Source organism: Terrapene carolina, unplaced genomic scaffold, assembly GCF_002925995.2.
Source record: "Terrapene carolina triunguis isolate 2854851 unplaced genomic scaffold, T_m_triunguis-2.0 Scaffold96, whole genome shotgun sequence".
Lineage (NCBI taxonomy): Eukaryota > Metazoa > Chordata > Testudines > Emydidae > Terrapene > Terrapene triunguis.
The window spans coordinates 58,097,840-58,114,970 of NW_020664447.1; the positions used below are offsets into that span (position 1 = coordinate 58,097,840).

The following is a 17,131-nucleotide window of genomic DNA, read 5'->3' on the forward strand; positions in this document are numbered from 1 at the left end:
CTGCTCGTGGAAGGGATCAAGGAATCTGCAAGCTAAAGGATATTCACTGTATAGACTACATTTTCATCCAAATGTTTTGATATTTTTGTGGTTAACCCTTCAAATGACTTCATTTATTGAACAGTCCTAATGTCACAGTAGGCAGAACTATAGAAAGCGTGGCATTTGTGATACTCTATCTAAGGTGACCAGGGTAGGAGTTTCCCCTATGTCAAGTCTCTGTGTTTTGGGCGTTCTAGATATTCCCTGTTCGAGTAATGCTAGGAAATGAATTGCTGCAGCACTTATAGTGACCAAAAGAGTCATTTTATGAAAATGGATATCAGCTTCTTCCCCTTGCATTCTTTGATTGGCTAACTGACCAAACCAACACCACCCTCTTGGAAAAACTGACATTAATCTATGGAGACATAAGATCCAACTATGAAGATGTTTGGTCTTTCATGAGAGTATTACAATTGAATCCAGGTAGATTAGGCATCTGATGCTTCTCCCCTTTTTTAGTTTTGTGGTGGGAGGTTGTTAAGGAATCATTTATCTTGTAACACTCAGGAGTATTTATGTATGAATATTTCATGCTGTGATATTGTTAAATCCATAGTCTTGCTGTTTTACTTGTCATTGTATTTGAATATATCTGTATGGATAAAATTAAAACTTCTGAAAAATAACTAAAAAAATGACATTTCATCATGGGGTATTTTCTCAACAAAATTTAGTCATGAGCAACAGTTTGTTTTGGTACTTTTGACTGCAGTGACATTTTATTGCTAGTTTGTCTTTTGAATATTTTCTGTAAATATTTTAAATGTATTTATTTGGTATCAATGATATAAGTACAGTAGTAAACAAAAAGTGTATTATAAAATATAATTACAATTTTATATAGTGCCATTCCCATGAAGTATGGTAAAGAGCTTTATATTAAATTGGATAGAGCCACTTTAATACAGACATCATAATAATGCACAAAGGTAAAGCAGGAAAAAGGAAACTAAGATAGAAAAAGCAGCAGAGTTGGCTCTAGGTTAAAGTGAACAGGATCTATTTAAGGTGAGTCTTGAAGAAAGGAAATGACTCATCCATGATTCAGAGAATGGGAGGGAATTCCAGATAGAGGGGGAAGTACAAATGCAATAGCCTTTGACTCAGCAGAATCTTGAGAATACTGGAAAACATGCCAGCATTTGGAGGCGTCAGAATTGGGTGCAGGGGAACTATGTGAATTAAAGATTAGTTCATTAGAGTGAAAGGGGCCCACGGAGAACTTTGAAACCCAAGGGAAACAATTTTGATTTGAATTCGGAGATTCAATTCCAGTGCCAATGGTAGAGGATATAGTCCTTCTTCTTGGAATAAAAGTAGTCTCACTGCAGCATCCTGAGTGCCCTGAAGTTGAGAATAGGGATTTAGGATGACTGCAAAGAGAGATCTGCAATATTAGAGAGGGGGAATGATGAAGGTGTGTGAATAAAGATTTTAGCAGAAGCAGGGTTGAGGTAGGGATTCTGACGGTGTACCAGAGATGGTGTTAGCCATGTTGACAAGAGAGATGTAGGAAGAAAAAGTAAGCCCAGTGTGAAGAATGACTTCAAGGTTTCTGTCCTTGGGAGCAAACTAACAGTAAATCTTAGTTTATTGGCACCTAATGCTCAAAGGTCCCTGAATGCTTTAACAGATAATAGAATGATATATTAACAATAAAGTAAAGGCTTGATAGGGAGAGAGGGGTAGGGAGAGAGGGGTGCTGACCATGTTATCTTTGTAATACCAGAGAGGCACCATGCAAGAGCTAAATTGTGCACCACTTTGGGGCTGGTTAAAGTGTGGTGTTAAAAGCAACTTCAGGAGATCCTTTCTCTTAATCTGATGTCTTGCTGTAAGAGAAGGGGTCTAGTTATATCTGATATGAATGTGAGCATTAGGAATTAGCTTTATATTCAGAGTCACTGTTTCACACAAGGGATGGTTTCCTTGTTCTGTGTGATGAGTTTGAAGGTCAATCTTGAAACCTTGTCCCTTCCTTGTTCCTCTAGGTATGTTAACTAGCAATAGCACTTTGATATTCTCAAAACTGTAAAGCAAAATCTTGTTATGGTATCTTCACATTAGCAAATGTTATGTATAGGAAGTACAGTCAAGACCTGATCCAAAGGACACTGAAGTGAGTGGAAAAACCATTGATTTCAATAGACATTAGATAGGGCCCCATGTGAGGATACAACTAAAGCTGTGCTAAACACGCTGGTCATTTTTGCAGCACTCGTGGAAGAAGTTTATACTGCTCAACGAGAACGTGATGAAGCTGTCATGGCTAGACTTAAGTTAGCCAATGAAGAGCGAGATGAAGCACTTCTTCGAGCCAAGCATTTGGAGCAGTCTCTTAAAGAGTATGTATGTTTTTTCTGCTATGTGTAAAAAGATGACTGTTATTGGAAGCCAAGGGAAACCTAATAGAACTCAAAAGTGAACATGTGGTAAATCTTAACATGAATTTCAGTGTGATAGAATGTAAGAGGACAGCAATAGTCTCAATATTCCAGCTGTATGTGTAGGTTTAAAAAAAAAAAACATGATCAAACGAGGTCATGTTTTTCTCCCCAGATGGAGAACGAGGTGAATGATTCTGGTTGCAGAAAGAAAGAAAGAAAAAGATCCACTATTGATTTATTCAGAGATAAATCAGGGAAGTGTGACATTTCATACAGGGGTTTCTTCACATGGAGTACAAGGTTGTCGGTCAGAAGTTGCACTCTATAGGAAATCAATTGAATCTTTGAGCCCACTAGACATTTCTTTTAGCAAAATATCTACTAATTACAATGGAAGTGTGGAAAAAATTATGTGCATTACCCTCCTACTCCTTCTCTTTTATGCAAAAGTCATTCTTAATTTAGGAAGAACTATTTCAATTTCTCATTTCTCTTTCTCTTTTCCTTTATTTTTTTTATCTTTTTTGTTCTCTTTTCTCTTTCTCTCTTCCTCTACTGTTTCCTCTCCTCACTTTCTTGCCCACCCCTAATTTTCTCCTTTTCCCTGTTTCCCCAGTACATCCTCTCTAGCTTGCCCTTTATTTCTCATTTGCCCAACAATTTCCACCTTCCTCCCACCCAAATGTGCATGCTCTCATGCACGCACACACACACCCACACACACACTCTTAACTACTCCCATTCCAGGACAGACCAGAACCCAGAATGCTGTTTCTTCATAATTATTGTTCTCATCTCCTTCTGTTTTGTTTGTCTCAGACTGGTCTGTCAAGCACAAACTCGTTGGTTACAAGACTAGATCAAATGAAGTAAAAATCTTAAATGAATCCACATGTTCCATAGAATCTCTATGGATAGTAATTCCATGCTCTAATAAGAATATAACAGTAGGGATCTATTATTGACCACCTGACCAGGACAGTGATAGTGACGATGAAATGCTAAGGGAGATTAGAGAGGCTATCAAAATAAAGAACTCAATAGTAGTGAGGGATTTCAATTATCCCCATATTGACTGGGTACATGTCACCTCAGGACGAAATGCAGAAACAAAATTTCTCGATACTTTAAATGAAAATGGATACAGGAATCCACAAGGGGAGAGGCAATTCTTGATTTAGTCCTTAGTGGAGCACAGGGTCTGGTCCAAGAGGTAACTATAACAGGACCGTTTGGAAATGGTGACCATAATATAATAACATTTAACATTCCTGTGGTGGGAAGAACACCTCAACAGCCCAACACTGTAGCATTTAATTTCAGAAAGGGGAACTATGCAAAAATGAGGAGGTTAGTTAAACAGAAATTAAAAGGTACAGTGACTAGAGTGAAATCCCTGCAAGCTGCATGGACACTTTTCAAAGACACCATAATAGAGGCCCAACTTAAATGTATACCCCAAATTAAAAAAACACAGTAAAAGAACTAAAAAAGAGCCACCGTGACTTAACAACCATGTAAAAGAAGCAGTGAGAGATAAAAAGGCATCTTTTAAAAAGTGGAAGTCAGATCCTAGTGAGGTAAATAGAAAGGAGCATAAACAGTCCCAAGAATGTAATAAGAAAAGCCAAAAAGGAGTTTGAAGAACAGCTAGCCAAAAACTCAAAAGGTAATAACAAAATGCTTTTTAACTGCATCAGAAACAGGAAGCCTGCTAAACAACCAGTGGGGCCCCTGGACGATCGAAATACAAAAGGAGCACTTAAAGACGATAAAGTCATTGCGGAGAAACTAAATGAATTCTTTGCTTCAGTCTTCACGGCTGAGGATGTTAGGGAGATTCCCAAACCCGATCTGTCCTTTGTAGGTGACAAATCTGAGGAATTGTCACAGATTGAAATGTCACTAGAGGAGATTTTGGAATTAATTGATAAACTTAACAGTAACAAATCACTAGGACCAGATGGCATTCACCCAAGAGTTCTGAAAGAACTCAAATGTGAAATTGTGGAACTATTAACTATGGTTTGTAACCTGTCCTTTAAATCAGCTTCTGTACCCAATGACTGGAAGATAGCTAATATAACGCCAATATTTAAAAAGGGCTCTAGAGGTCATCCCGGCAATTACAGACCGGTAAGTCTAATGTCCGTACCGGGCAAATTAGTTGAAACAATAGTAAAGAATAAAATTGTCAGACACATAAAAGAACATAAATTGTTGGGCAGAAGTCAACATGGTTTCTGTAAAGAGAAATCATGTCTTAATAATCTATTAGAGTTCTTTGAAGGAGTCAACAAACGTGGACAAGGGGGATCCAGTGGACATAGTGTACTTAGATTTCCAGAAAGCCTTTGACAAGGTCCCTCACCAAAGGCTCTTACGTAAATTAAGTTGTCATGGGATAAGAGGGGAGATCCTTTCATGGATTGAGAACTGGTTAAAAGGCAGGGAACAAAGGGTAGGAATAAATGGAAAATTTTCAGAATGGAGAGGAGTAACTAGTGGTGTTCCCCAAGGGTCAGTCCTAGGAACAATCCTATTCAACTTATTCATAAATGATCTTGAGAAAGGGGTAAACAGTGAGGTGGCAAAGTTTGCAGATGATACTAAACTGCTCAAGATAGTTAAGACCAAAGCAGACTGTGAAGAACTTCAAAAAGATCTCACAAAACTAAGCGATTGGGCAACAAAATGGCAAATGAAATTTAATGTGGATAAATGGAAAGTAATGCACATTGGAAAACATAACCCCAACTATACATGCAATATGATGGGGGCTAATTAAGCTACAACAAATCAGGAAAGAGATCTTGGAGTCATCATGGATAGTTCTCTGAAGACATCCACGCAGTGTGCAGCAGCAGTCAAAAAAGCAAACAGGATGTTAGGAATCATTCAAAAAGGGATTGAGATTAAAGAGGCTAGGACTTTTCAGCTTGGAAAAGAGGAGACTAAGGGGGGATATGATAGAGGTATATAAAATCATGAGTGGTGTGGAGAAAGTGAATAAGGAAAAGTTATTTACTTGTTCCCATAATGTAAGAACTAGGGGCCACCAAATGAAATTAATGGGCAGCAGGTTTAAAATAAATAAAAGAAAGTTCTTCTTCACACAGTGCACAGTCAACCTGTGGAACACCTTGCCTGAGGAGGTTGTGAAGGCTAGAACTATAACAGGGTTTAAAAGAGAACTATATAAATTCATGAAGGTTAAGTTCATTAATGGCTATTAGCTAGGAAGGGTAAGGAATGGTGTCCCTAGCCTCTGTCTGTCAGAGGGTGGAGATGGATGGCAGGAGAGAGAGCACTTGATCATTACCTGTTAGGTTCACTCCCTCTGGGACACCTGGCATTGGTCACTGTCGGTAGACAGGATACTGGGCTGGATGGACCTTTGGTCTGACCCAGTATGGCCATTCTTATGTTCTTATGTTATGTTCATATAGATTCCTCTCCCACTACTGCTGACCCCCAGGCTAGACTCCAAAAGCCAGGGTTTTTTTAAGGGTTTCTTAGGGTCCTATATCGCCACTGCCCCTGGGGCCTCTGTCTTTCTGAGAAGACAACCTAGCATCAGAGTATGAGCGCTAGGGTTGGCTGGAAAACAAGACTTCTATTTCATGAAAATGTTCATGGTTTTTAACTTGGTTTTTGGTCGACATAGGAATGAATCAGAACATGAGAGAGGCTGTGATACATTCTTGTCCAATGAATATTTAAATATTTATATAAGATGGAACAGCTCCAACAGGACAAATTGAGAGACTGGATCTAAGGCCTAGCGATTAGGGCACTCACTTGAGATGTGGGAAAGACTGCCAGAGGCAGAACAGGGACTTGAACCTGAGTCTCCTGCATCCCAGGAGAGTGCTGGGGGGGGGGGGGGGGGGGGGGGGGAAGAGAGAGAGACCAGAAACTGCATTCTGGACCTGAGGACCCATCCCAACAAAAGTTTTATTGAAACCGATACATTTAGACGAATGGTGTTATATGTGAAGGAAAGCATACAGACAAACATAGTAAAAATCTTAAATGAATCAAACTATTCCATAGAATCTCAATTCCATGCTGGATTAATATGAGTATAGCAGTAGAAAGATACTATCGACCACCTGACCAGGATGGTGACAGCGTTTGGGAAATGCTTAGGGAGATCAGAGAGGCTACAAAAACAGAAAACTCAATAATGGGGATTTCAACTATCCGTATATTGACTGGGTACATGTCACCTCAGGACAGGATGTAGAGATAAAATTTCCAGACACCATTAATGACTGCTTCTTGGAGCAGCTAGACTTGGAACCCACAGGGGAGAAACAATTCTTGAGTTAGTCCTAAGAGGCACACAAGATCTGGTCCAAAAGGTGAATGTAGCTGAATCGCTTAGTAATAGCAAATATAATGTAATTAAACTTAACCTCCCTGTAGGGTGGAAAATACCAAAGAAACCCACCACAGTAGCATTTAACTTCAAAAAGAGGAACTACACAAAAATGAGGAGGAAATTAAAGGAACAGTCATGAATGAAATCCCTGCAAGCTGTATGGAAACTTCTTAAAAACACCATAATAGAGGTTCAAACTAAAGGCACAACACCATGCTCTGGATGTCCCTGAACCTCGACTGCCAGAAGCTGGGACACGATGGTAGGGGATGGATCCCTCAATAAATTGCCCTGTTCTTTCATTCCCCCGAAGCATCTGGCACTGGCCACTGGCAGAAGATGGGAGAGTGGGATCAGTGGACCATTGGTCTGATGCAGTGTTACCATTCTTACATTGTTATGAATGCAGAGGTCTAGTGTGGGTGGAGAAAGATGCAGGACCCAGATACCCCCCAATACACACTCACTCTTCCTCTCTCTCTCTCTCTCTGCAAATGTGCTGCTGCATCTGAAGATGAAACAATAGTTAGCTTCTTATAAGCCATTCCCCTTCCCTCTTTGCTTCTGTTGTGGACTCCAATGGAGCACGCTGCAAGAGCAGCTTGTGTACAGTTCCAAGTGTCAGGCTCAGGCAGCAGCTTTACTCCTTTCATGGCTCTTGTTCAGCCCTGGGTTTCACCAACAGACAACTCTCACAACAGCAGCATAAAGGCTTCTGGTGTGTAGGGTGATCAGATGTCCTGATTTTATAGGAACAGTCCCAATTTTTGGGTCTTTTTTTTCTATAGGCTTCTATTACCACACACACCCTGTCCTGATTTTTCACACTTGCTGTCTGGTCACCCTACTGGTGCGAGGGGATATGGGGAAGGGGAACAGAGTACTAGAAAGGAGGAGGGTATGGGGGCATAAGGGAAGAAGAGCCAGCAAAGCACATATAAAAGAGCAATAAGTTAAAAAGGGAAATAAAGAAAAAGTATACAGAAAAGAGAGATAAGAAGGGGGGGGGGGAAGCACCTGAGAAAGGAGAAGTGAGAGAAAATAGCCAGAGAGAAAGGAAAGATGACATCTGCTGAACTGGCAGTAGAGAGGTGTTCTAACAGAAAAAGGTTGGGAACCACTGCTCCAGGGAGCTAGAGAGAGCCCTAAGCATGTCTGTTTCTATGAAGCCACTAAAGGGCTCCATGTATCAGGCAGGTAAAGAATATCAAGATGATATATCTGACTCTATTTCCCCACTCTGAGCCCTAGGATTGGTCCTTCTTTGCAGAACGAGAATTGTGTATTGTTCCAAATGTTCACAATTCTGGAAATTGTGCTGCAACTTGAGTTCATCCCCACAATATGTTGTATCACTGAGAACAGACAGTATTTCACAGTAGCAAGTATAGTATCTGTAAGTGTTGTACCACATAAAGTAAATACAATAGATTTTGCATTGTACTTAGTTGCTATTTTTTAAATATTTGACTTTAGTAGGAAACCTCATTAACTGTTTCTTTTCTCTGGGGCAAAATGGATATCTGCCTCTCTGTGGGTATTTTTATTAGCTGAAGCAATAGGCATTTTTTCTTACTCTAATCCCCTAGAGTTAAATGTGGTTTCTGTATCAGAGATAACTGGTAGGAAAGACTTAATTAGAAAAACTATTCTCATGAAGCTTCCCTTACAGATTTTTTTCTTGGTGGAGCTGCTGATTTTTACACAGTAAACAACCTGCATTTTTCCAGACAGAAATGCCCCCATTATTGTTCTACATTTGTATTCAACCTCTTGGTACTGAGAGTTGGCAATTTGCATTCATGCTTTGTTGTTTATACTTGATGATTGTATTAGAGAATAAAGCTGAGAAATGCCACTTGCCAATGGGTTAAAATAAAACTAGATCCCTTTGCAATAGTATGGCTGCCTTTAATGTGTGCTCTGTTAGTCAATTGAGTTTTACAAGTTTCTTAAGTATCACTGCCCATAACTCTGGCCCAAAATCAGATCTAGGAGATAGCCTTATCCACAAAGGGTAATAATACTCATTTTTTCCTTCTAGTTGGCTGGGTTCTACTGTTGACCCCCACCCTGTTAGCAGTGTTGGAAATGCATAGGGAAATGCCAGTTGAACCCTGCTGACTCACAGTAGCAGGTGTAGATCATTTGCCTGCTCTTGAAATGATGGTGGCCCCATTAGTCAGAGGAATCTAGGGACTTGGACTGATCTGTTTTAAAGGAGGAACTCTAGGGATAACCAAGCTAGGAGTGAGAGTTCAGGCTGGAGTTTACATTTTGTGTGTAAACTTGTTAATAAGGTCAAATCTCATCAAAGAGGTAAGGTTCAAACCTACTCACCACATATTTACTGTTTTGGGGTATGCTGGGAATACCATCTGCTCAGAACCTCCCAAATAAATGTGTTCCACTATACAGCAGCAATAGAGCATTCCTTTCTGAATTGCTTCCCTTGATTACAAGAATTCAGGTGGCTTTGTCTGACTATGAACTTGTACAAATTGATCAAAAAGCACAGAGGAAATTCACTAATCACCATACTAGGTAACTGCACTAGTATTAAATGTCAAAGGTCAGATGGCAAGAATGGGTTGATTTCCTAGCCTCGTGTGCATAAGAGGCTATACCATATTTAGGGTCATGAAGACTAGTGCATTCAAAGGCACAGGGTTAGTACACTGTCAATTGCTGTGTGGCAGAGGGATGTTTGAAGGGTGATCTCTGACAACAGCATCACAGTACAAATTACACCTAGTTCTTTGGCAGACACTGGAAGTTTGATGATTACAGTATCTGTTTTTGAAATGTTACATTACAGCCTCTGCCAGAACTGCTTTTTCTTAAGCTACTTAGTATGTGCTGGAGCCACCACTTGCTTAAGTATCTATGAACTGGGTGAGGCTGCACTTCTTTAATGTTTAAGCTTATTTTTAACAAGGTGTTAATCTCTGTATTTTGGACCCCCAAATGTTCTGTAAATAATAAGATGTTTAGATATTAATTATAATTAACTTTTTAATTATTATAGAAAAAAGTGTAATTTCCTGTTTAATCACCTCTGTATGCAGAAATTTGTGCTATTACTCATTGCTGTTGCAGAGCACAATTGTAGTTGTTCGGCAAAACTGTAAAACTGTTTATTGCTTCTTTACATGTGAGTAAATGTGCCAGCGAAACAAGGAAAGAAAGAGTTCAATATTTTTGTTCCAGAATTAAGGCAGCGCACCACCGGAGGCTTAAATTAACTCCTGTATTTTATGATGGGATAAAACAAAATTTCTAAGTGAGGTTTAACTATAATGTTTGTCCTCCTAGGTGGAGGGGAAGAGCTACATTTTGTTAAAACAACCCTTTCTTCCCCTCCTCCCCCCCCCCCAACCTACTGTCCCATTTCATTTTGGGGTGCAATAAAGACAACAAGAATATAATTTCAGGTTAAAGTTGTAAGTCCAGAAATAAATAAAATAAGAGCACCAGTGCTTTCTATCACTAGGGAACTTTCTTCATCTAAGCACATATGAACAATTGATCCTTGTAGTCATATATAGCAGTAAACATTAATAACTTAACAGTCTGAAGTCAGTGCTGAAGATATGGAGCATTATTGAAAGATGGAGTCGAGCAGGTGGCACTTTAATATGTTCAGTGTCATGGTTGACTCTAAAGACTAGAAGAATGAAATTACTTGAGGTTCTAAAGATTTAAAAAGCGAACTCATTTTGCTGCACTAAGGAAATGCTACTGATCAGGCTTTCTGTGTCCCTTTTTTCTAGGCTAGAAAATATTAACCCTGAAGAAAATGACATGGTAAGCCATTCTCTGAGGAGATTTCTTGATGTCAGTCTTATATCTTAGAGGCTTAAGTTCAATTGAGTGGGTTTCAAGAACTAAGATGTGGGAAAAAAGAAGAATTGACACACTAATAATGTACATCTTTGCTGCAATATGAAAATTCAATAACTTCACTCAGTCAATTTACAATTCACATGTGCCTATTAATTAAAACCCTATATTAAATAAAATATATTAAAACTTCATGTCTGACTAACATATAATGCTGTTGGTAGACATTACAGGAATTACTGAACAGAATAAACAATGCAGACACAGGGATAGCTATACAGAAGAATGGAGCTATAATTGTGGATCGAATACACAGGACCAAGGAGCGTAGAAAGAAAATAACAGCTGAGGAAATGAATGCAGTGATTGAAGAACGGGATGCTGCTTTGTCTCAAGTAAGTCCCTACTAGTCTATAAAAACATTCAATGCCAAATTCTCTCTCTCCCTCATCTTTGGGGAAACAAAGTCTTCCATGCATGTTTCCTGTTCACAGTTCGCTTTTTAAAAAGTCCTTCCACATAGAGAACTCCTGAACACTATGCAATTATTGTAGTACTATAGGAATGCTATTTAAAATGGCCTTAACAATGTTTGCAAGCCACTGTTCAAAGAGAAAAGATTATTTTTTTGCATCTAATACTTCTGGTTACAAAAGATGCTTCTCTGTGTTTTCTTTTTTTAAGTATAGCTTCCAAAGTACTAACCTTTATAGAACTGCTAAGAGCTCCGTTGTGCAGCTCATTGTCTGGCTATGCCGAAAAAAGGACAGAAGACATTTGACATGGATTTAATCAGGCTGCAACTTTATTATTAGGTATCTGGAACTACCCAGCAGATAAAAGTGTACAGTGCAGGTAACCCCATGTTTATTCTGTAATTACCTGGGGGGCTTTACCAGCTCCCCCTCTTTATCCATCCAGGTCCCTCCAGCAAATCCATTGCTAGGAACTTACCATCCATCCCCCTCATGGAGGGTTAAGGTGAGCTAATGGGGGTTGGCTCCCTGCTGTACCAATCATAGGAGTCCCCAACCACTCCTCGTTCATTCCTTTAATGAATACCTCTTTTTAAGTCCTTTTCCAAGCCATTTATCTGGTCACTGTATAGCTTTCTAATGGAGTACCTGCACTGGACATCCGCCCTACACTTAAATAATGAGTTACGACATGTAGCCTACCGCTCATCATGCCATGCATGAACAGAGCCCTGGCTGAACCTACTGTGGGGAAGGTTTAAAAGAAAAAAAAAAAAACCAACTGCACCCAGACCAATATAGTGGTAAGGGAAAAATTCCTTCCCAGCCCTCCTAAAAAAGGGGCGGCTAGTGTGATGCTCACAGCAGGTATAAACCAAACCTGGTATTTTACCACCTAAAGAGGAGGGAGGATGGGTCCTGCTTCAGACTGCTCTGTGTAAAAGGGAGGCTTCAGGCCCAGAGCTGCCTCTCTTAAATTCTGCATTCCTAGGGGATGAATCAGTGACCATGCTGACTTTTTTGCAACAGTTTTCATTCCCTCCCCAAGCCATAAAGCACTGTTCTGTTCACTCGGCCATCCAGCCAAATTACTCCCCCCCCTCCCCCCACTTAAAGGTGCAGGGCAGTCATTGTGATAGTTTAAATGGGCACACAAGGTGCAGGGCAACAGTGCACTTGGCCCTCAATATTTGTAAAGGGGTAACCATTATAAATGGCAGAGAAATCCTGTCTCACATAACTACTCTTTAAGACAAGCAAATTCTTCCCTAGGGTTCTGCATTCAAGAGCTGAAAATCAGGTCCTTGATATACTGTTCTGGTTTTCACGGTCTTTACCATTTTACTATAATCAACAGATGTTTGATGTCCCTTCCTGCTCCTGATACCTCTGAACACGTGGCCCCTTCCATCTCCCTAGCTTCACCAAAAAACACAGTGCCCCTTCCCTGAAGCAGGCAGAGAGCCCTCCTGCTCCTCAGTTGCTTCCATGGGCTACGAGTCGTACCTCACCATAGAATCACTTTGGGTTCTGTGCCCAATCTTGGTTGCTCCTACACTTAACACCTGATATGACCTGTTTCCACATTCCTGGGTTCTGTCCTTTGGGATCAGGTCATAGGGATAGTCAGATCACGTTGGGAGTGCAGCTGGGGGAGAATAAGGAGACTTTAGATGGGGGTACGTACAGCCATTAAGCACTCACCCCATGCAAGAGCTGTGATCTGGCTCTGCCTCTCAGAGGGCCAGAAACCCAACATCCTCCCTGAACCTTAATTATCTAAATTATACAGTCTCCAAGTAGCATCCATCTGGGGATTAACTAGTTTTTAAAGTCATTTTATGGTCTTTGTTGTTGAATTTACATTGCACCAAGAAGCTACCAGGTAGGAGAGTGTCCTCTCCAAACCCTGAAACTTCCTCCTCTTCTGCGGTCACTTCTGTTCTTACGTTCTACCCTATTTTACCCTGGCCAGCCACCTCTACTTGGCATGCAGCCATGTAATGTTCATGTAGTTATAGAATTGCAACAGGCATTAATGTTGGGTTCCTTTATTTTTTGTTTTTCTGCATTTTCCCCCCACCGCATTCCAAACACAGAAGACAAACATTACAAAATAAGTAAGTTTTTTTTTAAGATGAAATAATATCTCTGGGAATCTGGAAAGTTGTATTTCATGAAATGCCATGAATGAGCTGGGTGATTAAGAAACTGTTCAGAGATTTTTTTTTCACTACACTTCCTTCCTCTGTTGGTTCATTCTTTGCTCAGGACAGATATATTAAAAAGAGAGAATTTCTGAGGACATGTGTTGGCACAGTTGCTTTGCAGCATCAGATGGTGTGAATTTTTTTATTTTTTATTTTCAAAGGGAGTAGGATCTGCATCTTAATGTACATATTGAATAAACAATAGGCATTTAGAGACAAATTCTGTTCTCACTGTGCAGGGGGTGCATACACAATGCAAAGAGAGGGTTCCTGCAGCAGGGAAAGGGGTGGAGTCAGAGGACTTACTTCTATTAGGCCTGGTCTACACTAGGAGGTTATGTCGAATTTAGTAGCGTTAAATCGAATTAACCCTGCCCCCGTCCACACAACGAAGCTATTTAGTTCAACATAGAGGTCTCTTTAAATTGATTTCTGTACTCCTCCCCGACGAGGGGAGTAGAGCTAAATTCGACATGGCCATGTCGAACTAGGGTAGGTGTGGATGGAATTCGACGCTAATAGCTCCGGGAGCTATCCCACTGTGCACCACTCTGTTGACGCTCTGGACAGCAGTCCGAGCTCGGATGTTCTGACCAGCCACACAGGAAATGCCCCGGGAAAATTTGAATTCCTTTTCCTGTCTGGCCAGTTTGAATCTCATTTCCTGTTTGGACATTGTGTTGAGCTCAGCAGCACTGGCAACGATGCAGAGCTCTCCAGCAGAGGTGACCAGGCAATCACAGAATAGAAAGAGGGCCCCAGCATGGACTGATCGGGAAGTCTTGGATCTGATCGCTGTGTGGGGCGATGAGTCCGTGCTTTCGGAGCTGCGACCTGAGACAAGGCTACCAGAAGACCAAAGTGGCAAACGGATGCTCCGGATCCCAGCCCCAGACATGCCGTTTCTACGAGGCACTGCATTCCATTCTAGGTGTGGCCGCCACCACTGACCGTGGACTCTGACGATGGGGTATTGTCGACGGCCGCTTCCTCAGAGATGTTCGCGGACGGGGAAGATGAGGAAGGAGATGAGGAGGACAAGGCAGTCGACAGCGCTTACAACGCTGATTTCCCTGTCAGCCAGGATCTCTTCATCACCCTCACGGAGATCCCCTACCAACCCTCCCAAGGCGTTAACCGTGACCCTGAATCAGGAGAAGGATCAGTCGGTAAGTGTTTTAAACATGTAAACATTTATTTTGAACAGAACAGGAATGGAATATTAACAATGGATTTTTCATGATTACTTTGCCCTAGGTGCTCTACTTTTTAGTCCTTGCCAGTGCAGCTACTGGAAAATTATGTCAATATGTCCGGGGATAGAGCAGAAATCCTCCTGGGACATCTCCACGAAGCTCTCCTGGAGGTAATTTGAAAGCCTTTGCATCAGGTACCTGGGGAGAGCGGCCTTATTGCGTCCTCCATGGTAGGAAACTTTTCCGCTCCAGGCTAGCAGCAAGTACTCTGGGATCAGTGCCTCGCACAGCATGGCCGCATATGGCCCTGGTTTTTGCTGGCATTCACGCAGCATGCGGTCTTTCTCAGTGTCCGAAATCCTCATCAGAGTGATATCACTCATGGTGACCTGCTTTAAATTAGGGGAATGTTAGTATTGGGACTGATTGCCTGTTCCTTTACATAAGTGTAACCAGCGGTTTACAGCCACGCGGTGGAGGTGGGACAGGGGCAGCATACAGGGATCTTTCCCGGGGACAGCCGCGAGGGGGGTGGGACAGGGGCAGAGTTCATGCTTGCTGGATTGCTGGCAGCAGGGACTGGCATTGCTTTGAACGTGAAAGGAGGCCAGTGCTATTATTAAAGTTTTAAGCAGCCACAAGTCTACGGCTTACCATGTCTGCCTGCTACACAAATTCCGCTGTCCTGCCCCGCTTGTCTGATCTGCACTGCAAGACCCCAGGCACTGAATGCGAAGGCCGAAAATTCGACCTTGTCCTGAGTGCGCATGTGATAGGTGCTGTGCATGGTCTTGTTCACAGAGAAAGACTATGTTCTTTGTTCACAAAAAAATTTATCTTTCTGAGGAATTCACTCCCTTTTTCCCATCCCACAGCTGCGACTGTCTCCCGACCTACCCTGGCATCACACTCCCAGAGGCTAGCGCAGATTAGGCGTAGGAAGAAGAGGACACGGGAGGACATGTTCTCGGAACTTATGGGCTGCTCCCGAGCCGAGGCGGCACAGCAGACCCAGTGGAGGGAGAACATGTCGCAATACCAGCGATCACACAGCGAACGGGAGGACAGGTGGCGGCAGGAAGACCAGCAGGCCACTCAAACGCTGCTTGGACTAATGAGGGAGCAAACGGACACGCTCCGGCGCCTTGTAGATGTTCTGCAGGACCGGAGGCAGGAGGACAGAGCCCCTCTGCAGTCTATCTGTAACCGCCCTCCCCCGCCACAAAGTCCCATCCCCCCCTCACCCAAAGTCCCAAGAAGGAGGGGCGGCAGGGGCCGTGAAAACAGTCACTCCACCCCTGCAGACTGCTCAAGTACCAGACGGCTCTCATTCCCAAAGTTTTGATAAGTCCTTTCCTTCACTCCAAAAGCACCTCACCCAAGCCCCCGTCCCAATGTCATCCCCTACCTGTGTAGTTGTTAATAAAAAATACGTTTCTTTTAATTACTGTTTCCATCAGGTTCTTTTAGAGGAGAGTGTGTTTGAAGGGGGGAAAGGGGGTTGGTAATTGGAGAGGACAGTCACCTTTACCAGGGTACAGACACGGGGGCAGATTCAGCAGCAGGTCACACACACACTGCAGTCACTAGGCAGCCTGGTCAGTCTGGGAGGTGGTTTTCATGTTCTGTGGGGGGGGGGGGCTATGTGAGTTTGTGGCGGGGGAGGGCGGTTACAGATCTTATGCAGCGGTCCTTAGCCTGGATGACAAAGCCACGCAGCAGGGGATCTGTAACCGTCCTTCCCCGCCACAAAGTCACATAGCCCCCACACACAGAGTCCCGAAAAGGAGGGGTGGCAGGCTCAGTTGAAACAACCAGTCCACCACTGCGGACCGCTCTAGGAGCAGGAGCCTGTCATTCCTCGAGTTTAGAAGCGTCCTTTCCATCACTACACCCGCTCCCCACCACAGTCTGCGTCCCAGTTTCAACCCTTTACCACGAAACCCTTAATAAAGAAAACGGTGTTAATGAACAAAGTTCCATTTATTTTATTTTTAAAGGTGTGTTGGAAGGGGGGAAACGGGGTGAAGGGGGTATGTAACTGGAGAGGATAGTCAACATTAACTGGGTAAAGAAACGGGGGCAGGTTCAGCTTCTCTTTAAACAAACTTAATAGTCACAGGTTACCCTGCTCACTGTGGAACCTAGCTTTCAAAGCCTCCCGGATGCACAGCGCGTCCCGCTGGGCTCTTCTAATCGCCCGGCTGTCTGGCTGGGCGTAATCAGCAGCCAGGCGATATGCCTCAACCTCCCACCCCGCCATAAAGGTCTCCCCCTTGCTCTCACAGAGATTGTGGAGCACACAGCAAGCTGCAATAACAATGGGGATATTGGTTTCGCTGAGATCAGAGCGAGTCAGTAAGCTTCTCCATCTCCCCTTGAGATGTCCAAAAGCACACTCCACCACCATTCTGCACTTGCTCAGCCGGTAGTTGAAGAATTCTTTTTCACTGTCCAGGGCGCCTGTATAGGGCTTCATGAGCCAGGGCATTAGCGGGTAGGCTGGGTCCCCCGAGGATCACTATAGGCATCTCCACATCCCCAACAGTTATTTTGTGGTCCGGGAAGTAAATACCTTCCTGCAGCC

General features: G+C 42.5%; 1 protein-coding gene across 3 annotated transcripts in view; it reads left to right on the forward strand.

Moving 5' to 3' along the window:
- The window catches only part of MIPOL1 (mirror-image polydactyly 1), a 292,979-nt gene that overhangs the window by 104,878 nt on the left and 170,970 nt on the right, over positions 1-17,131 (forward strand). For all 3 annotated transcript variants that reach the window (XM_024195976.3, XM_024195975.3, XM_024195977.3), the window contains 3 exons: positions 2,261-2,390; positions 10,593-10,626; positions 10,887-11,057. In XM_024195976.3, coding sequence (XP_024051744.2) covers positions 2,261-2,390; positions 10,593-10,626; positions 10,887-11,057 — 335 coding nt within the window. The remainder of the gene's footprint in view (positions 1-2,260; positions 2,391-10,592; positions 10,627-10,886; positions 11,058-17,131) is intronic.